Here is a 24,167-nt window from a genome sequence, read left to right on the forward strand (position 1 = left end):
AAGAGTTTAGAACAGGGCTATTCAACTAAATTGCTCTGGGGCCACAATTACTGAAAGCCAAGAGCTCAGGGGCCAGAAATCCAGCAGATATTGTTATTAAGCTTGTTTTACGGTTTAAAATCTAGTTTTATTTAAAAATGAACCAGTAGGTGGGCCAAACTGAGCTCACCTGTGACACTGATTTGGCCCCAGTTGAATAACCCTGGTTTAGAACATTGTTAAGAACATTGCAAGAGTGTGGGGAGGGTTTATAAAGCCTTAAAATATTTATAAATATTAAAATAAATATAGCGTTCCTACTTTGTGGTTTTTCACCTATGGCGGCGATGTGTGGACCATAACCCCCGCAATAATCAAGGGACTGCTGGATTCAAATTACAATCTTGTGCTTGAATGCAAGAGACTGTGTGAACAGGGGATGCTGGGTAGTCATGGGACAGAATATTTTTGAATTATATGTTCACATGGGTTGTTCCTGCTGGTTGTTCTGTTTAGTGTTTGTATTATGTTCAGCTTGTTCTTAGTGACTATAAAAAATGACACTGTAAGTCAGATATTGTTCCTGATGTATAAAAAGCGGGAAAGCCTTTCTGCTCAGCGAGTTTCTGAATTATGGAAATATTCAGGCCACTACTTCATAGTGTTTGACGTTGGCATTTATCATTATTATATCATAGCTGAAGTCTCAGCTCTAAAGTTTTGGGGTGATGTGTAATGAAAACTCTTTCAAGGCTACAGTCACATCCTTGTGTGTGCGTGCGTTTTATTGTGTCTGGGCACACATGTTAATGTAATTCTGCTGAAAATGCACAGAAAGTGCTGCAGCTAGCTGCTGCCACTGCAATTTGCACTAGCAAATATCCACAAAATTCTATGTAAAGGTTCATTTCTTATGGTTTAAATGAACCGCTATAATTGTGTGTGTTTGGTGTTAAGATGTCAGCAATCCACTTTGATTTTGGTTCGGCTCGGATAAGTGGTTAGCTCATCGGTCTGGTCAGAAATAAACAATTTTTTTTAAGCTAAGGTAGTTAGAAGACCATCTCCAACAGGTAGGATAACCTTTCCAAAGAATCCCACTTTATAATATCAGAATTATCACTTTAAGTGACTTTAATCTTGCTTATCTACAATAAAATAGACACAGCACACATATAAGCGGCTAGCTCTTCATACCACCATTGAATATTTACTTTGATGTGTGAGATGCTGGAAAACGAGTGGAAATAAAGTGTGTGTAGTCCTGTTGAGCAAAAAAACAAAAACATGTAGATGCAGCATATTTCTAAATGTTGAGGGGTGGGGGGGCAGGATCCACCTCAGACTTCCAACAATGTGACTCTCGTGAGCATGTTCACAAGTGTCGACATTTACTCCCCTCGTCACAGTTCATCTATGTTTCCAGGGGGATTTCTGCAATCTCCACATAAAAATAGGCTGTATGTATTTCTTCAAGTACTGCAAAGAATATTTGCTATAAATAATATTAATTATAAAAACATTCTAAAGTCCACCTTTTGCAATAAGGTGCCACTATGCGATAAATCTCCTCTACACATTCCTTCCGTCTCTGGGAATACCTTTCTGAAACAGTGCGTGTCCGACAAACGTAAAACAAAAGGCAAACAGTACCACTTCCAAAGAGGCTGAACTGAAATAAATTCACGTGTGTGTTAAAGGTTCAGAGTAAGGCCTCTGCAAATACAAGATCATAAACGAATCAGTTCAAATTAAGAAAGAAAAGTCACAAAAAACAACATAACAGCCAAATAACGTGAGTGAAATGACTAAGTCATTCTACCAAACTAATTCCCACGCTGAGAAGATGCAGGGCGACGGGTTAAAGACCCTCCCCGCACAAGATCTGTCAGTCTCTGGGATCGGTGAAACCGTCAGTGTGGACACCTCCGTCACCCGATGAGGTAACTGTGTGTTTTCAAAGCCAAGTCTCTTTGAGCTAATCGAACTCCCGCGGACCCGGGATGGGCTGCGTCGTCACCCCTGTCGAAGTCTCAGGAGCGTGGCAGGATTCGGTTTGGATTCTTTGCAGGGCCAGCAGCCCCCCTTTGGTCGTCAGTTATCCACCTTGACGGGACCTGATTCAGAGGGCCGGCTGGGCATGATGTCCTCCTCCTCTCCTCGCGCGATCTGCTCCCAATGGTTCAGGTTCTCCCTGCAAACACAAAGAAAATGTGAAACGAAAATGAAAAACGTTCATCGCATCGCGGTTTTTCAAAATAAGATTGGACACGACACACAATTGGCTGGTTGATGGACGATCGGCATGGATTTTTTAAAAATTTAAATGAAATTATTTAAAATTATTTAGCACCTGCTGCACCTTTGTGAAGCCCACACTGCAGGATAAACTTCCTGCTGCAGCTGATCAGCTGTTCACTGTGCAGCACAAAGAAGTGGGCGTGGCCAAGAGCAGGTGGCAAAGAGCAGAGGAGGCAGGGAACTGAAATCATGACATTCTGTGTTCTTTAAAAGCATTTAGAGTTTAGAAACATTGTTTAGAATATTGCAAGAGTGTGAGAAGGGTTTAAAACACCTTAATATCTATCTATATAAATAAAATACTACTTACTACTTGTACTACTACTCCTTCTTCGCCGTTTTTCACTTATCGCGGGTCTTCAGGGTAAGGATCCCCTGCGATAAACGAGGGGCTACTGTATAGACATTTTTGTGTGGGCTCATGTTGATTAGATGTGTCTGCCATCTTGAACTGGAATAACTCCAAAATTAAATCAGTTGTAGATGTGCATCCAATTATACGTTTCTGAAAGTTTCTTTCAACTGAATCCAGTTGTCAATTAGATATTTTGCTAACAGACACACATACTAAGCTTTATTCAAAATATAATATTGATGTTATATTTAGGATACATTACAATGGGGTTAGGTTTGTTAAAACTGACTAAATGCACATTACATTTTAATTCATTTTTCAGACTTGTTGACCTTTTTTCTACAACTTTTTAATTAAACACACAAGTGCAGAAACAGCTGCCCTGCCAGCTGACCAGATCACCTCTTTAGCTGATTTTAGGATGAGCTCCTCGGCGTCACGGCCTGCTGACCCTCAGAGCCTTCTGCTGGGCCTTACAGATTACATATTTTACAGATCCCGCTGATCAAGGATATATTTTACAAAGCAGCAGGAGGGTGAGCAAATGTGCAAAACAATCCCGTTTATAAACCAGTAATAACCAGCGTAAATACTTTACAAGCTTATTGAAGTAGAGGGCAGAAATTACACAAAGTTATTTTTAAGTTTTGACTGTTTTGCAAGGTTTATTTGTCATTTCTCAACATATGATGATCTAAAACTTGGGCGAGAAAGAGGACAGGATGCATTCCATCCTATAATGTTGAATCTTTAATTATTCATATAGTCAGAGGATCGAATGGAATATGAACTCCTGGTGACCTCTGGCCGCCGGTTAGGTGATTATTGATCCATCAGTTGTAAAATCAGAACGACAATGTTGTGCCATAAAGTTTTCCCTGTTGCCTTTGACTTTTTAGACACACAAGTGCATGCACAAAACACCAAATGTTTTGATTATTTTGTTTTAAAATCTCATCTTTTCAATAAAAACTCACTTGCAGGCTTTTAAAAGAGCACCAGACGGAGGGAAGAGCTCTGATAAAGTCGAGAAGCATGGAATTGCAACAGAGTTGTAGAAGCCAACCTGTAGAAACAGAAACAAAACCAACATGTTAGGTTGAATTGTCACGTCAAGACCAGTTTGATAAATATATACTTAAAGCAGTCTTTTCTGTTGACTGCGCTGTGTTGATCACAGATTATTCATGACTGAGGAGTTTGAATTTGAGAAGGACTGAGTCATATGACAATAAAACTTGTTCTAGTGTTGAAACTGAAATATTCACATCTTTTAATTTTAAAGGAAAGGTAAAGTAGTTGAAGACAATATGCGTAGTTCTAAACCCAATGAATCCAATCAGCTATTTAGACTACAAGCATGTCTTAAAGAGATAAAAACCCGGATGACCCTAACTTTTCTCCTTTTGAACACAGACAAGACAGAGGTTTTAGTTTTTGGACCCGAGCATTTTAGGAATGCATTTTTCAGTCTTTCGCACTCCTTGGATGGCATTAATCTGACATCCAGCTCTAATGATAAAAATCTTGGTGTTATTTTTGATCTACATGTCTTTTATCCCCCACATTAAAAACGTTACTAGAACCGCCTGCGTAATATCGCTAAAATTAGAAACATCTTATCTAAAAATGATGCAGAAAAACTGGTTCATGCATTTGTCACGTCTAGACTGGACAATTGCAATGGTTTATTATCTGGATGTCCAAACATTTCTTTAAAATGTCTTCAGTTGATTCAAAATGCTGCTGCCAGAGTTTTAACTGGAGTTAGTGGGAGAGATCATATCTTTCCAGTTTTAGCTTCTCTCCGTTGGCTCCCTGTCAAATCCAGAACTGAATTCAAAATCTTACTTCTAACCTACAAATCTCTCAACAACCTAGCTCCATCTTATATTACAGATCTTATTGTTCCATATTTTCCTAAACAGAGCACATCGTTTTCAGACTGCAGGTTTACTTGCAGTTCCTAGAGTTTCCAAAAGCAGAATGGGAGGAAGATCTTTCAGTTATCAGGCTCCTCTCTTGTGGAACCAACTTCCAGTTTCTGTCTGTGAGGCTGACACATTGTCCAGTTTTAAAACTGGGCTTAAGACTTTCCTTTTTTTGATAAATCCTATAGTTAGGGTTGGCTTGTCATGCTGCCTTAAGCTTAGACTACTAGAGGACAAATTGACCTCATTTCCTTAAATGAATTGTTAAAATTTAATAGTTTTCATTTGATATTATTTCTATCTTAGCATGTGAATCTTGACCTGCCATTGTGTATCTGTTCCTCTCAAACTCAACTGGTCGAGGCAGATGGCCACTTGTCCTGAGTCTGGTTCTGCTAAAGGTTTCTTCCTCATGAGGGAGTTTTTCCTCTCCACTGTCGCCTTCATGTTTGCTCAAGATGAGAGTTCTGTGATGGAGTTAATTTCAAAGCAGTCTGCTCCTCAGATACTTAATGTTAAATTATTATTTTTTTATATTTATGAATGTTTCTGTTCAGTGCCCTGAGACGACTTCTGTTTGACATGGCGCTATATAAATAAACTGAATTGAATTAGAGATGACTTTTAGACATGGGTGAAGTCACATTTTACATATTAAAAATACAAGTTTAAATTCCCCTTATTTCATCTGAAGTACAAAGTTAATTAGACATCAAAGTAAAAAGTATATAAGTAAAGTATCTTTGGGCTTTATGGAAGATGATTCCTGCACGACTGGTGGAGATAAGAGAAGACACTCTGAGGTCAAAGACAAAAGTCTTCAGTTTTAACAAACGGACAAATGGAGGTTTCTGAATATTTTCATCTAGGAAGTTCTTGTTCAAATCGTTCAATTTATGCGATTTATTATTTTTATGTTGTGTGTAACAAAGACATTGTCCCGCAGCACAATGACCTTATTCTATGCATCCTCTTGTAACTTGTACTACGAAATAGAGAAAAGGTAAACTGGTAGTTTAAAGTAAACAAGTTAAGCATCACATAAATCTAAACAGAATAAACACTTCAAAGTTGTATTAGACCTTTTTAGAGTTAGCAGCAAATTAATAATTTCAGTAATGAAAGATTACATATATAATAATAAAAGTATGTAGATAATTTCACCAATATATACCATCAATGGTAAAAGTTAAATATTTCTATATGTCTTGATGAAGATTCAGTCTTTAAGCGAAAGCTCGGATCTTGTGAAGTGGTAATCTGTGGACAGGGTATATAAACAGTTAATATCTTACCTGCTGTAGATAACTCTTTGAGCAATGTCACTTTGGAGAAATAGAGTTTTAAGTTTGCTGGATTGAAGATATAATGGCTAGTTCGACTAAAGGGAATAGCTGCTGTCAGGAAACGACACCATTCTCTAAATATTTCATAGCAGTTCTTGTAAACACTTTTTATAAACAATCATTATTGGCATAATTTTTAGCATTACACACTTATTTTTGCAGGACAATTTTAATATTTCTGAAAGAGCAGTCCCAGGCTGCACTGGACCAGCTACAGCTAGCTGCTGATGTTATTTTCCTTAACAGGTTAACACATACTATATTTTCCAGTGCATAAATTGCTCCGGAGTATAAGTTGCATCAGTCAAAAAAGCATCATGAAGAGGAAAAAAACATATAAGTCGCTTCGGCGTATAAGTTGCATTTATTATGCATCACTGCTGACCCGTCGTGTTTATTATGGATTTATTTAATGGCCAAAACTGCTTTGTTTTGCCTGGGTGGAGTGGTGCCATCCATCCATCCATCCATCCATCCATCCATCCATCCATCCATCCATCCATTGTGGACAGAGCTGCTAGCTCTCCAGCGTTCCTCCACCTGCACCAGCTGAGTGAAGCGAGCGCACACGGGAGGACTCGCTGTTGCAGTCCTTCGAAATTTAAAGCATCAGTCAAAAATTGCATTATGAATATAATAAAAAAGTATATAAGGCGCTTTGGCATATAAGTCACAGGACTGACAAATTTATGCAAAAAAACGGCGACTTATATGCCGGAAAATACGGTAATATGAAAGTGAAAACAATGTTTTGCTTCATAAAATAGTGTTAGCATGAATCGCTGTAACATTTTTGGGACTAAAGTTGCTCTGAGATGGCAGCAGTCCATTTTGGTCTTATGATCAAACTAGCTGTTAGTTTCTCAGTCCAGTCAGGATTAATTTATTTTTATTTACCCTTTATTTATCCAGGTAGTCTCATTGAGCCATGAGAACTCATTTTCAAGAGAGACCTGTTAAGGGAGAAGATGGTGGGGGTTAAGGGCCTTGCTCAGGGGCCCAGAGTGGGGCGAATGAGGGTGGAGGGAGGTGTGGGTGTTTCACCTTTTCCACCCACATTTTTTTTATGTTGACGGTACCGGGAGTTGAACCTGCGACTTTCCGATCACAGGCCCATCTTCTAACCTCTGCGCCACCACTCCCCAAACTTTAAAACTTTATTTCACTTTATTTCATTTATTTTTTAAACTTTATTTCACCAAACTGAAGCTGTTCAAAGAGCTATCTACAGCAGGTAAGATATTAGCTGTTCATTACCCCATTCAAAAGATCCAAACCACAATTTTAATCCCTGAGGCTCCAACTGGTGACCTACCACCTTCCTCAGTATAATAATTAAATAATTAAAACCTAACTTTTGTCTTTTTAAAACAACATGTTGTTTTGTTTGTTTACCCTCTAGTCCTCCTTATGTTCTCCATAAAATCTCCTGTTCACAAACAAACATCTTAGAAGTGTGTGAGGCAAAGCGTTTAGAGATGCATGAGAAAATGCCCTGGTCTTACTTGGCCTTGAGGAACCTCATCCTTCTTGTCTCTGTCCATCATGGGGATCGGCTGAATTCCTATTTTCTTCATCTCATCCCCCTGCGGAGCAACAAAACAACAAAACACCTTTGATGTTTGCATACTGTGGCGAACCTCCTGACAGCACATTTTGGGGCCAATCAAACAATAAAACATGCAAAGTTGCAGGAACATTTACTGTAAAGGCAAGAATAGAGGCCTGACTGTTCCACCCGAGGGATGAGCATGACTCTAAAACGGTTTGAGCTCGAACAGTATCCCACTGTACCTCAGCCCAGAACTCGGCGTAGATGTCGTTAGCGATGAGCCGTGTGACTTGCCACCGCTTAGTAACAGAACACAGGTCACATGCTGTCATCATCAGACCAATCACACGGTCCCTAGAGGGAAGCAAAGCCGCGTTAGATCCGTGCAGAGAAACCCGAAAGCTCTGCTGCTGCGAGGCTCCACCTCCGCGGCGTCGCGGCGTCGCGGCGTCGCGGCGTCGCGGCGTCGCGGCCTGACCTGTGCGAGTAGTTGTTGAAGTCCAGCGCGCCCACTGTCAGAAGCTCCGTCAGCTGCTGGTGGTTGTTGAAGTACAGGGCGAGGTCGGTGGCGATGATGGCCTTCCGGATGATCTCCAGCACCTGCTCGTACTCGCTGGAATTCAGGTTGGAGAAAATATTGTGCCCTTCCAGCTATGAAAAACAAAGAGATCAATAAAAAGCACAAGCTCCACTTATGAGGCGTTCAGCTCAGCTCGGCTGAAGCAGGCTGTAAGCTGATGGTCATCGGCCTCAACCAACAAGTCCAGATCATCACTGAAGAGGGTAACGCCAATAAACAGCCCATCCAGTGATATTTAAATGTTTGCAAGCTTTTTAAATGGTGTTACTGGTACTCCTCGAAAATCTACAAGAGCAGAAAGAAGTGAGACTGCACATTGAAAAGGATCAACTGAAACAGTGTTCAAGTAAAGAAAATAAATTTACAAGGAAATCATAATTACATTTATTTCATGTGAAGTAACTGTAAGTTTATAAAACTGTTCTCAATGCATTAATATGATAAAGAAAGGCTAAGCATTCTTCGAAGAAAGGCACCATGTTTTAAAATAAGATCATTTGATGTTGACGAATGAAGGAGTCGGAGTCGTTTGGGTCAAACCTCGACCGTCTCAAACAATTTAGCAACATGTCGTATTCAGAGAATACATTTTGAATACCAGATCAAATTTTAGCTCAGTATCTGTGTATATTTTATGGTATTCGAATATATTTTGCAAATGACGTTGTGATCTGTGGTGAGAACAGGGAACAGGTGGAAGAGAACTTGGAGAGGTGGATGTATGCACTTGAAAGAAGAGGAATGAAAGTCAGCCGTAGTAAGACAGCCCATGAACAGTGAGGCTACAAGGAGCAGAGGTCACAAAGGTGCGGGACTTCAAGGACTTGGGGTCCACTGTCCAGGAGAATGGGGAGTGTGGTAAAAAGGTGAAGAAGAGAGTCCAGGCAGGATGGAACGGATGGAGAAAAGTTTCAGGAGTGATTTGTGACAAAGGTGAGAAAAGATCAAAGGAAAAGTTTACAAGACAGTGGTGAGACCAGCTATGTTGTCTGGTCTGGAGACAGAGACATGGACAAAAAGACAGGAGACAGAACTGGAAGTGGCAGAAATGAAGATGCTGAGGTTCTCCTTAGGAGTGACAAGGATGGATAAGATTAGGAATGAGATCATCAGAGGTACAGCACAGGTCGAACAACTGGGAGATAGAGCTGTCATTTCTAACCCGAGCCCGGCTCCACCCGACCCGGATTCGAACTGGGCTGGTCCATAATAATGTGCTTAATGTGCGGGCCGGGTCGGTGTCGGGCTTTTGATTGCGTCAGCGGAGGCGCACGGCTGACGATCCAATATATGGTAACATGGCTTGCCATACTATCCCTGCCACACGCGGCCGTTTGACCGCGCACTGACCGGCCTTGAGAGAGATAAGTTCAGTTAAGCTTCAGATGGACTACTGCCAGCGATCCATCGCACAAATGGACGTTCATTCAGCCGCTGCACTCAGCAGACGCACACAGCCGACGACCTAAACATGTGACAACACAAAATATCCGACACGTCAGAGCAAGATCCATTGCAGGCAGAAGTTAGGGAACCATTTGATGCACTTTGACGTCCACGAATGGGCAAACACCCCCTCAGCTCCGATCTTCTGCCCTTTATTCAGCCGCACGCGTCCGCCGACCAGCAGTCAAAGCTTAATTAAAAATGTAATTACTGTTAATTCGTCAGATCCGGTGAAGTTTGGAAATTATGGCTATGGGCTGGGTCGGGTCTGATTATTTGGACCCGAATGCAACTCTACTGGGAGATAAAGTTAGAGAGGCCAGACTGAAAATGCAGCTGCCAGGAAAAAGCCAAAGAGGAGATATATGGATGCAGTTAGAGAGGACATGGAGGTAGTTGGAGTGAGGACAGAGTGAGATGGAGGAGGATGACTCGCTGTGGCGACCCCTGAAGAGGGAAACACCGAAAGAAGAAGAAGATCTGTAAAACTGACTGTTCCATTCATGCTCATGTTTGATCATTTCGATTGTCTGCCGCGGCCATCATGAAAATCAAATCTTTATCTTCTTACAACAGAACGTGGTAGTGGCTCGGACATAACTTTATGCAACTTTGTTCAAGTTGACGAGTTAAAAGTGGCTAAATGTGGTCAAGCAACACAAAGTCTGCTGCGTCATCGAGCCGCACAACTGAAGCTCTTGTGGGCCAAAATACCAACGTGAGAAGGTGGATCGGTTTATGAACCATCTTTCCTTTTACAGCATGTTGGTCGACGTTATTTTTCTGGAGAGAGTAAAACAGCAGGAGGCATTATAAGAGCAGAAGAAGCAGGCGGGTGTATCGTCACTTTGCCACTTTGACTTAGTGCTTTGTAATTGACACTTAAACACTGTTACTGATGGAGAACTCCCATTTATGCAAACTGCTCACTACCAGCAGCATTTTTCAGCTGGTTCAATAATGCTTTGAGGAACACAAAGTATGAACTCTAAATTACTTGAATAATTATGTAATCAAGCATCTGTGTGATGTGCAGGACAAATAAACAGAGAGTACCGAGATTACAGGTTAAAATGACAGATTTATGCCAGTGCACCTTTGAAAATAACATGAAAGGCAAGCAGACATCTAATTTCCTGTGTGTATGTTTGTTTGCCTGTTAGCAAAATATCTCACGAACCACTGGATGGATTTAAATGAAATTCTCAGAAAGTATCGTATTTTCCGCTGTATAAGTTGCACCAGTCCAAATATGTCTAATAAAGTAGAAAAATCCATAAACATGTCACTTCACCGTATAAGTCGCATCTATTATGTGTCACCGCTGACAACCTGGAAATGTGAGCCGGTGTTGTGCCAAAAATCGATTGGCTGCCAAATGGCGGCTGAGAGAGCGTGCACGGGAGGACTTTAACAAGAATTTAACAAGAGAATCACTTAAAAACAATTATTTGTTTGCTTGAAATTATAGCAAATGTGTGTCTCAGTCTTTTTCCTTAATAAATACACTTTGATGGTCAAATCAGCTGCATTTTCAAAAGCCAAGACGTGGAAACATGAATGCGCACAGGGCGACTCGATGTCCACTTCTTAGAAATTTAACAAGATAACCACCTAAAAACAATTATCTGTTAGCTCGACTCAGTTGAACTTTTACTTAATAAATGCACTTCAATGGTCAAATCAGCTGCATTTTGCAGGGGCAGCACAGCGAAATGAAGCTGATTTGACGATTGCTCCAGGTAGACAATGGTGTCAGGCTATGGCAAGCCGATTGTGTCATTAATAGCCACTTTTACCTATTGCATGATACAACAGCATGCCACATTTGCTCGACTGCCATCTAACGGCTGAAAATGGTAGCGTTCAATATTTTCAGTCAGAATGAATGAAAACGGTCATATCTCAGGCAAAAACTGGTTTATAAATATTGGAAGAAATCCATAAATACGTCATGCAAATTATGCAAAAAACTGCGACTTATAGGGCAAAAAATACGGTAATCACTTGTTGTGCTTCTATAACTGATTACCTTTTGGGGTCACTCCAGTTCAAGATGGCTGCCACGGCTAATCAATATTAGCCAACACAAAAATGGCTAAAACTCAGTCAGTTTTATAGCTTATGAGCTGAAGTTTGGTGTGGCAGGAGCTGTCAGTTACTTAAAACACATACTCTGAGTGCTAACAGACTAAGCAGCATCTTTGGTTAAAACTTTGGCTTGCAAGGTGGCAGGTGATATGAATTCCTTTAAAGAATGCTACTTTCATTTTTTAAATTTGTTTTGACTTGCAAATTAAATAAGTTTACACGTGGAATAATCTCTGACATAACTGTTTCTTGGAAATATTGTATTTTTTCATCCATTTCTTGCTATTTTTCTTAAGGATGTTTTTGTTGCATGATAAAGCTGCTTGTTTGACAATGAATGTGTAAATTAAGACAAAAATTTATTTACATCTTTTTTTTTATTACTGCGCTTACTGTGGAGCTCTACCTGCAGGATGGAGACGGTTTGAGAGAAGTGGTGCTGCTCCATAGTGGAGGTGGAGTACAGCGCAGCCAGTGGGTGGTCAAACTTCTGCAGGTATGCGTTGCTGTACCCTCGATGGTCCAGGTCATGGCACAGGCAGGCTATCAACAAACCTTTCTTCTGTAAAACAGAAGGGCTAATTCAGAAAACAATCACTCAAAAATCTAAAATCAAGCATTTACTTTAGATGACGCAAACCTCCAGCTCCGTGAAGGTCCCGGTTGTTTTCTGAAGGATGGCGTACATACAGTGCACCACTGTCACCGCGTGCTTCCAGTTGTGATACGGCACACGGCGGTAGTTTTTCCGTACGGACATGGTGAACCTACATAGCTTCTCCAGCTCAAAGCTGCGTCCATAGAAAATAAAAAGAAGGTTTGACGCTTGCTTCAACTAAGACACAGTCACATTCCTGGTTGTGCGACACTAACCTGTTCTGTCCACAGGAGTTATGAACCATGTAGATAAAAACAGCCGGCCAGATCTCCTCAAAGGGACTGATGTCAAACTGAAAGCTGGAGGACAGAGAAAGGCATGAAAGCAAAGTCTTAAAATAGCATCTGGAGATATGAAGACAAAAGTTTAGAAGGAAACGCTCGACATAAAAGCAACGCAAAGGAGAGATCAGCATCAAAGTTCACACTCAATAATCCAGGTAAAAAAATCTAACGGAGTTAAGTCGGGTCATCTGGACGTTTTTTTTGTTTTGTTGTTGAGACGTTTCATCCGTCATCCAAAGGATTTCATCAGTCAGTGCAGCCACAACAAGGCTCCCACATACTCGGGTGTACTTCACTCCTCAGAGGTCAGCGCGTACCCGATTAGACTTGCAGACTCGAAATGGACGTCCACAAGCCATGTCTGCACAAAGATCAATTTCCACGACTGCGTACACGTACTCGGTGTCGCACAATAAACTTCCCGGCGACGGACTGTTTTGTATGCGACACTAATGTATTAAATTCCCTTTCTTCATCCCTGATCTGGTTTAATGGCCTTTTTTTTTTTTTTTTTCAAGAGGCAAGTGATCACTTCCTCCTCATCCGTTGACGCTATGTCTGAAATTGTGAGAAAAGAGAGAATTAAAATCAGGTCCAGGGCGGCTGCGGGAGGGCCTGGAGATTTCCCAGTGGGATGGTATGATGTGTGGGCTGCAGGGCCAGCGCTCCCTGTTTTTTTTTTTTTAAATAACTTTTCATTAACAACACACAAAACTAGAGATGCACCTATCCGATACCAATATCAATATTGGTACCGATATCAAAAAATATTCTGGATCGTGTATCGTGACAATGTGACCGATCCAGGACTGGACAGATCTATTCACTCTAATTCTATGCTTTGTGCTCTGAGTGACATCACTCGCTAGCTAACTTAGAATGTTTTCAAAATGGAGCGAGCGAAAGGATCAGCCATCTGCAACTATTTCACACTACGTCAGCCAACACATTCGACAGCTACGTGCAGTACATGCACAGCGACGGTTCCAGGGGGTGTCACTAAAACTTCCAGTTATAACACTACCAACTTAATCAAACACCTCCAGAGATTTCACCATAAAGAGCACACTGAGTTTGTTGAACAGAATGCAGCACCATGCTTTTCTACATCGGATCGATATTGGATCGGTACCGGCAACACTAAACCGCACAAATCGGTATCGGAAGTGAAAAAAGTGGATCAGTGCATCCCTAATATAAACACAGAGCACTGCTGCCGCTGCTCCTGGGCTGCCGGTAGCTTTCAGTTTTTGTTTTATTTGTGACCTGTCAATCAGTCTAGTAGGCGTGTCAGCAAATGACCAATCGGCAACCTCAATTTGTCCCGCCCCTTGCCTGCGGAGCTGGTCTGCAGCCCATCGGGGTGTACGCTCGAATATGAAGTCAGAACCGTCTGCGGACAGTGTTCGCAGTGTTCACAGTGTCCGCGCGGCTTACGGAGAACAAAGTATGCCCAGGTATGTGGGAGCCTAAACTTAGTCCCACGAGCAGCACACTCACATAGTGGGCCAACCAGTTTGCTGGTGATAAGGAATGGAATGGATGGATGCATGAAGGACGAAACGTCTCAACAAAAAAAAGAAACCGTCCAGATGACCTGACTTGACTTTGTTGCAAATGAGAGATGCTCACGTTTCTATTTCTTTATAAATGGGTTCTGGGAGGTTGAGCTGGGTGAGAGTCTTCCATTCTTCTGACGTGCAGATGCTGTGATAGGACAGTTTCTCCATCGTCACTCTGTAAATGCATTCAGAGTGCCGGATCCTGTGGTACATCTGCAGACAAAATCACATGAGAGACGCTCAATGCTCCAGACCTATAAGCGTCGCTGAAATATTCTACAATACTGTTATTAAATCCGTAATGCGTCACTGATGGAATTTCCGAAAGGGGCTGATTCTTCACATCTGGTTTGCATCCCTCCCGACCCGTCCCCTCTAAAGAAAGAGCAGCAGTGCGATGGTCAGGTGGGAGACGCCAAGCCTCACACCTTCCACCATAAATCACAGCCAATCAGGAGCCGGCTCGAGTGACGCTCCCTGGAGACGTGGGGCATAAATTACAGCTGAACATAAATCCCGCCGCTGCGTGGATCGTGCAGCGCTCGTCTTAAAATATTAACATCCCGCATTAATTTTAAAACCGACTTAGTGACGCAGCTCGTGCGTAAGAGTGTCGCACGCAGCTGACAGTGAGTCAGGTTTCACAGCGAGAGGACGCCTTGACAGACAGACCACACAATGCAGGCTTCAGGAGTTTTAAATGACTCATGAAGGGGATAATCAGCAGCTTTTTTTCATGTTTTGTGCAAATGTACACTCTAAATAGAAACTATTTTCTATTTTAAAAAAAAAATACAAGATCACAGAAGCACATTTGGAATACTGCAGCTGAAGGTGATCATGAGCCATTACATCAAAGCTTAACAGACAGGAACAGTCAGAACTGACTACATCACAAACAAATAAACTAACTAAAGCAACATGTTTGTCTGTTAGCAAAATATCTCATGACCCACTGGAGACTATTTCATAAAACTCTCAGAAAGTAATTATTAGATGCACATTTACAACTCTTTAACTTTTGGAGTCAACTCAATATGAGATAACCGCTACAGCTAAGTGACCTCAACAAACACAAAAAGGGCTACAACACAGCCAATTTGATATATTTTGAGTTTTAGTTTAATTTGGTAGTAGCTGAGAGTAACTCTCATCACATACTCTGAGTGGTAACCAATAGCGCAAGATTGTCTTTTAAAACTTTGCCATTAACTATTGGAGCCAACTGTGTTTGCCTGTTAGCAAAATATCTCAAGAACCACTAAAGGGATTTTAATGAAACTCTTAGAAAATAATCAATGAATGAGCATCTAAAACTGAATAACCTTTGAAGTAAACTCAATTCAAAATGGCCACTAAAACCAACCAATCCTGGGAAACACAAAATTGGCTGTAACTCAGTCGGTTTTAAAGAAATTTAGCTAATATTTGGTGTGGTAGTAGCTGAAAGTAATCCTTAACACATTATTTTAATATCACACGAGCTTAAGCAAAATGCCATTTACAAGGTTTGACCAAAAGAGCTATGACGCCACAACTGCATGATGAATTTAGCTTAAATCATGGATGTGAAAGGCGGGTGATGTGCATTCCTTCAAGGAAACCAAGGCCGTTAATCATATTTTATGTAAGAGTGTATCAATACACACTCTGAGGATGCTGAGGTACTTACATTTGCACAGTGTAAGGCCAAAGCACAAAAGACAGCAAACATCTTAAAGTTGTTCTCGTCCGTTTTAGTGAAGGCACTTCCGCTTAACTTGTTCACCATCTGCACCACACCTATTACGGTCCCCCTGCTCACGATGGGCATGCACAAGATGTTCCGCGTGGTGTAGCCAGTTTTGAGGTCTACTTCTCTGTGAAGAAGCACAAAGGTGGTTTTTTTTTTCAGCTTTGTAGAAGAGTCCTGGAACGATTAAATGTTTGAAACCTAAATAAAGCTTTAAAATCAAGCTTTATTTAGATCATCTTTGTGTTTACCGGTTAAACCGTGGGTCTGCATAGGCATCTGGGATATTTAAGACTTCCCCTGTCCGAGCTACTTGGCCAGCTATTCCTTTGTCTATAGAAAACCTGTAGAGACAGAGAGAAAGTTCTTACTCTAGGCCAAGTGGACTGAAACAAAAAATCATGTGAAAAAATCAATCACAGATGTGTACAATGAAAGTTTAAAACATATACAGCTAGAGGATACTGAATCATGCACACCTTATTTCTTTTGTTTTCCTAAAGACAGGTTTGCCTTCCTTCTCCTCCCCGATGTCGAACAGGTCAGAGTACAGTTCTTTGTTGCTGTGATCTACCTGGAAGAGTGCACACCTGTCCGCATTCACCAGGTTTTTTGCATATATCTGTAAAAAAAACAGAACGACACAGAGAGAACCTAAAAATCTGCAGCTTATTTGAATCAGATATAATATTAAATACAAAGAGGTGGAGATTCGGAAGATAAAAACAGAGTAAAAACGCACATCACGTTGTTAAAATGAAAAGGTTTTGATTTAAAAAGTACAGTTTAAAAAGAAAAACACATTATGATATTAAGCGCATTTTGATTTATACTGTTTATTTAATTTGTATTATCTAGAACGTGTCAGCAGGGTGTATTGCTACTCTGTAATGCACATAGGTTAACACGGTTTCCCTGCATGTGTAGCGTTAAAGGCAAGGAATTAATATGAATTTGCAGAAATTGAGCTTACCATAATATGTTCAAGTAGAGAATCTATTGCCACAATATTATCAAAGTATGTTCTGTGCAAAAAGAAAACAATGGTTGAAAAAAGGAAAACCTTGACATTTACTTCCAAGACATGAAGTTGCCTAAAATGAAATACAGTAGTCCCTCGCTACTTCACAGTTTGACTTTTGTGCATTCTTTCGGGGTTTTTCAACGTAAGATTGTACACAACACAAGATTGTCAACTTTAATATTACTCACATAATTGGGACGGTACGGGATAAAAAGTAAAAAAAAAAAAAAAAAACTTCAGATAGGCGTCGCCATTTTGTAGTTTTCTTTCAAAAAACCTATAGTGTAACGCAGTTCAAAAGAACTACACTACCCAGAAGTCAACAGTGCTTCTGGCCACTGCTTTCTGTTGAAATGGAGGGAGAGTTTTGCTGGGCCTGTCACGATAACAAATTTTGCTAGGCAATTAATTGTCCCAGAAATTATTGCGATAAACGATAATATTGTTTGAAATTTGACAATAACTAGTAGTTATTGTCAAAATTAAGGAGAAATGTTGGTTAATTTGTTTTGAGTGCAGTACCGTTTTGACCACCGGATGGCAGTATAAGACAGTTTGAACTGAAGGACGGATAGTGAGGGAGCAAGCAGTGTGTCTCTTTAAGAAAAAATGGGATAGGATGTGACATGGGCCGTCTCTCCTTCCTGTTTTTTGGTTCTCAAAATGGCGGACGCTCGATGTGATTTGAGCTCTTTAGCATAGCATTTGTCACACAAAGCTTTAAAAAAAAAAAAAATCCGTAAACAAGTTCTCAGCTTCTTTTTGCAGAGAAAAACAACTTTTTACATGAAGGCACAGGTTTCAACCGTGAATTTTGGAGCTTTGACAAGACGGAGTTTTTTTCCCCGATGTCGGCCTGTTAGCTTAGCTTATAGCTTACCTTCGCAGCTTAGCTGCTTTTAACGATCCAAAAACGCGATTTTGGATCGTTAAAATGGATTTTAAAGAGAAAGGAGAAAGGGAGGGGTCAGTGAAGAGCATCGAAGTTGAGCTTTTTGTCATCCAGTGTCCACTAGAAAGAGACAGACATGAAGAAACAATAAAGCTAATAAATGAAATTGAGGTAGATAATTTTCATTTATCTTGAGATTAATTGATTTATTGTTTATCGTGACCAGTCTAAGTTTTGCAATGCAAAGTCAGAAGTAACGATCTATCTATTAAGCAGTGGTGTAGTCTACATTTTTGTAGTGGGCATAATGTGCTTAGAAACCAAAGTACACTGGTTAGTACAATGTAATCGTCAATTTATTTTGATTTTTAAGCATATTGAACATTTCCAAGTTTCTCTGATGCTTATATTTGAATAAATGAACAACAAACTTTGTACGACAGTTGGCTTTGTATTAAAAATATGTTATAAAATTTATAAAACAGTATCAAAGCAAAGCGCTGCATATTGATAGATTGTTATGGAAGCATTTAACTGCCGTTTAACATATCAATGACACGTGCCTAATGATATGTCATGTATCATTGGGCACTTTTAAGAGGGTATACTGAAATTTTTAAGCTTTTCTAGTGGGTATACTCTGTATGCCCAAGTATCACGTAGACTACACCAACGCTATTAAGCTCACAGAACCGGCAGGAAAGTTGCAAATTATCCTGAAGCTTCCTGAAGCTCAATTATCCATGTGCACTTCAACCTGGACGGGGCGGTGGACTTCGTCACTGCAGGGTAAGTCTGCAGAACGTGAACCAAGCCCGACCAGAACCGAGCTGCTGCTCTGCAGAGCTGGTGAGTAAAATGTTGCAGTACTGTGCTGTACATACACGTATGTTGTTAAAATTACGTATAGAACATTGCAAGAGCATGGGAAAGGTTTATAAATCCTTAACATAAATAAATAGTGTTCCTACTTTGCGTTTTTTTCACCTATTGCGGTGGTGTGTGGAATGTAACCCCCCGCGATAATCGAGGGACTACTGTATATTCCTTTTTTGTGGGATTGCAAAAGTCGTTGACAAAAGATGCAAAACAGCCTCACTTTAGAGCTTGCATTAGTTATAATGTACTTACAGTCGATTCATTAGGCGTTACAGAAACAGTTATAAGAGCAGCTCTTACTTTGACACGTCTAGCAGGAAGTCATTGAGCTCGGTCTGTTTGGCAAGGCCTCTGCACGTCTGTCAGAAAGAAAAATAAGTCACGATCAAGCACACAGATGTATCAGAAAAATGCATCTCAAAACAGATTCAGCAGCCAGACCAGCTCAGTGTCTACTAACACGTCTACACACTCTCCCTGTGTTTCTGTAACAACACAGGTTATCAGTTAGTAACTAACCGCCGCGCTTCATCGCTAACTGTGGCTCAGAGGTCCACTGTGGACGGCTCTGCAGTGGGACACCGCTCCTCGGGGGGCTTTGTACTATCGTTTCGTAATACATAATGACGTCGCCTGGGAGCTGTTTGTTGAACCTATGGTCTAGTTGATTGGACTGGGTGCAGCGAAAACCCAGTGGATTTCCCCAGTGCAGAACCAGAACAAACAAAGATACCCAGAAACATAATAAATGGGACTAGTAGAGGACACGTTGTCTCCAGTGGAGTGTTGCGGTACATTGTACCAGTTAAAAAAAGGACAATATCAAATTCCGAGCAGGAATTTACTGGTGTTTGCCTACCTGTACTTGATGAATGGCAACTGATGCCCACGCTAAATTTGCTGTTGCAACCTGGAAAAGATGGGGACGTTTAGTGTTCAAGAACTACAAGAAGATTGTGCGATAAAGACACACAATCTCATGTTTTAATGAGCGTAACTTCAATTGGAAAATGACTGCACCGCTTTCTACATTCAAGTCATTGTTGTCTGCAGACCGACCTCCTGGTGACTAATGTTGAAGGGTTCCTTGCCCCAATGCCGATGCAACTCCAAGATGGCGATGAGGTCCCCGATGGCAGTGATAATGGGGAGGCACAGGACAGAGTGAACATGGATCCCTGAGTCCTGCCCTGTGCCGTCGGGAAATCGATCGTCCTTCAAACACAAACACCTGTTTAGCTTTTTATTTCATTCAAGCACACGAGACTTTAAACTAACAGTGCAAGTCATAACCCTCCTGCTGTTCTTAGGTCAAAATGACCCGAGGACAACTAATAAGATATAAAGACTTTAAAAAGCCAGTTTGGTATTTAGTACTTGTATTCCTACGGATCTTTTCTTGTTCAGTTCACTTTAAGTAAAACTCCTGTTTTTTATCAAATAGTTCATGATCTGCAACCACCTGTTCTCTAAATAAACAACCAAATCATCCTAAGGGTTACAATTATATTACATAAAAAGTAGACATTAATTTTCCATTTAAAGAGCTCTATAATAAACATTACAGCATTGCCGGGACATATTGATTGTTGTAATGAGAGATACGCTGGTGTAGATTCTCATCCAAGACATGGCAAGTAGTTTAACAGAGGACAACTAGACTTCTCTTGTTTCTTCAAGACGTTTTGGCTCCTGCCTGGAACTCCCAATCCATAATCGGATCACAAGAAGCTTTTTGGCTTAGACATGAAATGTTTTTGTCGAGGAACGAGACAAGTCCAGTTGTCCTCTAGTTGTAATCACTGGCGTAGGTCCGGTTTCATGACGGCAGCCGTACCCCCATGATGTCCTCCACCAGCAGTGTTTTGCGAGTCTTGGCAACATAAGCGGCGATTGTTGTCCCGTATGCGATGGGGCCGGACGGGACGAGGTTTGGATGGCCGTCTTTGGCCCCCATTGGAGTGAATAAACATAAACTCTGTTGAGAAGCAGAGACAACAATGATTAAAACTGAAGACACCACCTAAATGAGCGTATCCAGTCAAAGGCTCTTGTACTCACATTGTTGCATTCTCCCAAGAAGTAAAGTGCAAAACTATCAGCTTTTGTTGCTGTTGAGAAAGAAAAGACAGCGCAGGAACAATTATCAGCAGCTGCCGGTCTCAGACAGATGTCTCTAATAATAAAAGGCATATTTATACAAAAAAGAATCATGAAAACAGTATAATCTAATTCTTTGGCATCCCATTCCCAGTCCTCCTTTTCCTTTTCCAGTAGGTGAACTTGTAATGAATGACTTTAAAGACCTAGCTGGAATGCATATCTCCCGCCACCTTTAATGCCAGAGTTTTACACTGAGATCATCTTATGTTGAGAAGTTACAGCGCTGCAGCTGCTATGATAAAACCTGGAAAATTATTATAGGCGTAATATTGCTAGATGTCATTCTCAGGTATGACTCTCAGCTACTACCACGTCATATTTTTGCATAGTATCAGTCAAGTTGACTGACTTATAACCATTTTTGTGTTTTCAGTACAACGTGGTGGCCATATTGGTTTGGGTTGACTCCAAATGTTAAACGGCTGTAGGCGTAAACTTGGTAACGATGTCCTGGAAGTTTCATTAAAATATGCCCAGTGATTAGTGAGATATTTTACTGACAGATAAACCGAGGTGACTCCAAATAGTTCATGAGAAAGATCTTGGGCAGTCTGTTAGTGCTCATGATGTGTTGGGGATTAATTTAATCTTCTTCCACACCAATATTTGTCAGTATCTGTAAAATTGACTGAGTTATAACCATTTATGTGGGTTTTAATGTCAGTTGGCTGTGGGAGCCATTTTGAATCAAGTTGACTTCAACACTTTATCAATGATAATTCAATGATTACTTTCTGCTAGTTTCATTAAAATCAATGCTTTTTCATCAATTCATGAGATGTTTTGCTAACAGACAGACACAAACGAGCAAAAACATTTGCACCTACTTTTGCCTTTCAGTGGCAGGTGACAAAACCTTCACGCTTTTGAAATGATAAAGATTTTTCCTATTTTCATTACTAAATGTTGCAATTAATTGTGTTTTTACATTATTATTAATTGAACAAAGCTTCTAGTTAATAATAGAAACATTTATATATTTTTGCTCCCTTCTTATCGTATCACCGTGTGGTTTGTGTTTATCGTATTAAGAAGCAGTTTTAATAAAAATGTACCAACAATTTGACTTTTTTTTAAGGTTTTTACCACAGAAAATCCCTCTTCTTCTCTAAGTTGCTTTGAGGACATCAAAAGAATTTGACCCGAGAGATGTTTATCCATGCATTTGTCATAAACACATTTTTGTTTCTATAAACGTCTACAGTTAGTCTCTAAAAGCAGGCTTAGTGCGATCTGACTGATGCATGAGGGTTTAGCGACATTCTTTTTGATTTTTACCTGCTTTGACGATGTTGGACAACTCGTAGAGCAGGAGCTTGTTGTCTCCTCCAGTGTCCAGTCGCTGCTCCATGTAGCTGTTTAGTTCGTACACCACGCCCTGCATGTTCGTGTCCTGGTACTGCTGGACACACAGACATCACATCGCTGTAGCCTCACACAAACATTGAATTCAAGCCAATTCAGTTTATTTAAACAATTTTAGAGCTGTTCCTGCAACCCCAATATCATATCCAAGCCTCTATAGTAGAATATTGTGATCAACTGTATCAAATACAGCACTGAGGTCTAACAGGACCAGTGTAGACACCTGTCCATTGTCAGAGGCCATGAGAATATGATTAGTAACTTTCACCAATGCAGTTGCTGTGCTATGGTGAGCTTTAAACCCTGACTGAAACTCCTCAAACAGATTATTTCTTTGCAGATGTTCATGCAACTGACCTGCAACTATTTTCTCTATAATTTTTTTTTAGATGAAAGTTAGATTAGATATAGGTCTATAACTGGCTAGGATTCCTGAGTCAAGGTTAAGTTTCTTACATACAGGTTTCATTACAGCAATCTTAAAGCTCTGTGGTAGGCAACCATTCATTAGACAAATTAAGCAAATCCAAGATGTGGTTATTAATTAATGGAAATGCCTCTTTAAATAGCCTGGTTGGGATGGGATCTAGCAGATATGTGGATGGTTTGGATGAATCTATTATTTTTGACAATTCAGAGAGCTCAACAGGACAAAAACAGTCATAAATCAGGTTCTAGTCACATTTTTAAAGTTGCCTCATCAGATGGAAAACCAGAAGCGATAGTAGGAAAGATGGTTTGAATTTTCTCTCAAATTTTCTCCACTGACAGGATTTGAAATCTTTTCTTTTCCCTGTTGCATTTCAGTTCAGGGATCAGTCACAGTTCTGCTGCTGAGCCCCTGCCCTTAAAGTGTTGCTATGTCAAACTTCTGCCTTTTCTTTACAAGGCCAAAGAGACGCCTATTTCTGGGCCTACAGAGAGGGCGAGGACAGGACAGCAGGGAGAGTGGTGCACTAGAAAGCTTCCCCAATGGGATGCCTTCTGCCCTCCCACATCCTGTTTGCACAGACGTATGGATGACGCACTGAGGGGTTGAGGGAACCTCATTTATTTGCCTGTGTGTGTGTTTGTGTGTGTGAGTTCATTTCCACTAAAGCTGCACAGCGCTGCTGGAAGTGCTGACGACCAGACCCCCCCTCCTGACATGACTGGCAAAGGTGTGAACACATGTGGCGAGAGGGGATCGATTTTTTCCAATCGTTTGTTCTGTCCGCTGGATCACACAAACGTTCCCTTAGGAATTATTTTAAATTTCTTACATTATTTCATACATTTTGTAACAGCAAGTCTTAAATGGATTTTGTAAAACCGTAAGGCGTTTTCTTTTCTATGACATTTAAAATAAAAGCTTACCCTGCTGACTTCTTTAGCTGATGTGTCATCTGTAAAGAGAAAAATCGCAACGTTAACGATTAATGAAAGTGAGATTCGGTTGCAGGATCAGGTTGCGTGCAAACTTCTTTTTGCCGTGTCCTTTTTACAACAAGCTGTTCAGTAAGATTCTGCAAATTTTCTATATTATGTGAGCATTAATATATATATATATATATATATATATATATATATATATATATATATAGATCTATATATATATATATATATATATATATATATATATATATATATATATATATATATATATATATATTGTTTCCCCTTCTAGCGTTGATAAATTCTTCAGGTACGTAAAATACTAGATTTGCAGCCGTGTGCGTTTGTTTTAAAAAAATTGGTGAGAAATTAACAAAGGAGGTGAAGTGAAACTGCTGTTTGTGCACTTCTGCAGTTCAGTCACTGAGACACATAAAAAAAAAAAAAAAAAAAAAAAAAATATATATATATATGTATGTGAATTTCAAGTACGATTCTACAAATGTGAAGTTGTTAAAAGTCGAACATTTGCTCGGGCTGTTTGAACACTGGGTGGGTTTGCTGTCAACACCCACAACGACAGAAACAAAAGAGCTGACACCACAAGCTGCAAATAAGCAAAACCATGTGTTGCTCCTCACAACAGAAGCTTG

At 40.4% G+C, this 24,167-nt stretch overlaps 1 protein-coding gene across 1 annotated transcript in view; it reads right to left on the reverse strand.

Annotated features, from left to right (window-relative positions):
• Nucleotides 1-1,991: 1,991 nt before the first annotated feature.
• pde10a (phosphodiesterase 10A) overlaps nt 1,992-24,167 on the reverse strand; it is a 94,265-nt gene continuing 72,089 nt past the window's right edge. The window contains 20 exon segments of the mRNA XM_037678433.1: nt 1,992-2,173; nt 3,613-3,701; nt 7,418-7,498; nt 7,707-7,818; nt 7,943-8,115; nt 11,988-12,143; nt 12,222-12,372; nt 12,455-12,538; nt 14,156-14,298; nt 15,758-15,944; nt 16,069-16,161; nt 16,297-16,439; nt 16,791-16,842; nt 18,913-18,971; nt 19,472-19,522; nt 19,672-19,827; nt 20,450-20,590; nt 20,674-20,723; nt 22,054-22,174; nt 23,497-23,525. Coding sequence (XP_037534361.1) covers nt 2,074-2,173; nt 3,613-3,701; nt 7,418-7,498; nt 7,707-7,818; nt 7,943-8,115; nt 11,988-12,143; nt 12,222-12,372; nt 12,455-12,538; nt 14,156-14,298; nt 15,758-15,944; nt 16,069-16,161; nt 16,297-16,439; nt 16,791-16,842; nt 18,913-18,971; nt 19,472-19,522; nt 19,672-19,827; nt 20,450-20,590; nt 20,674-20,723; nt 22,054-22,174; nt 23,497-23,525 — 2,171 coding nt within the window. The 3' untranslated portion in view covers nt 1,992-2,073.

Source organism: Nematolebias whitei, chromosome 1, assembly GCF_014905685.2.
Source record: "Nematolebias whitei isolate Nwh7 chromosome 1, NemWhi1, whole genome shotgun sequence".
NCBI lineage: Eukaryota > Metazoa > Chordata > Actinopteri > Cyprinodontiformes > Rivulidae > Nematolebias > Nematolebias whitei.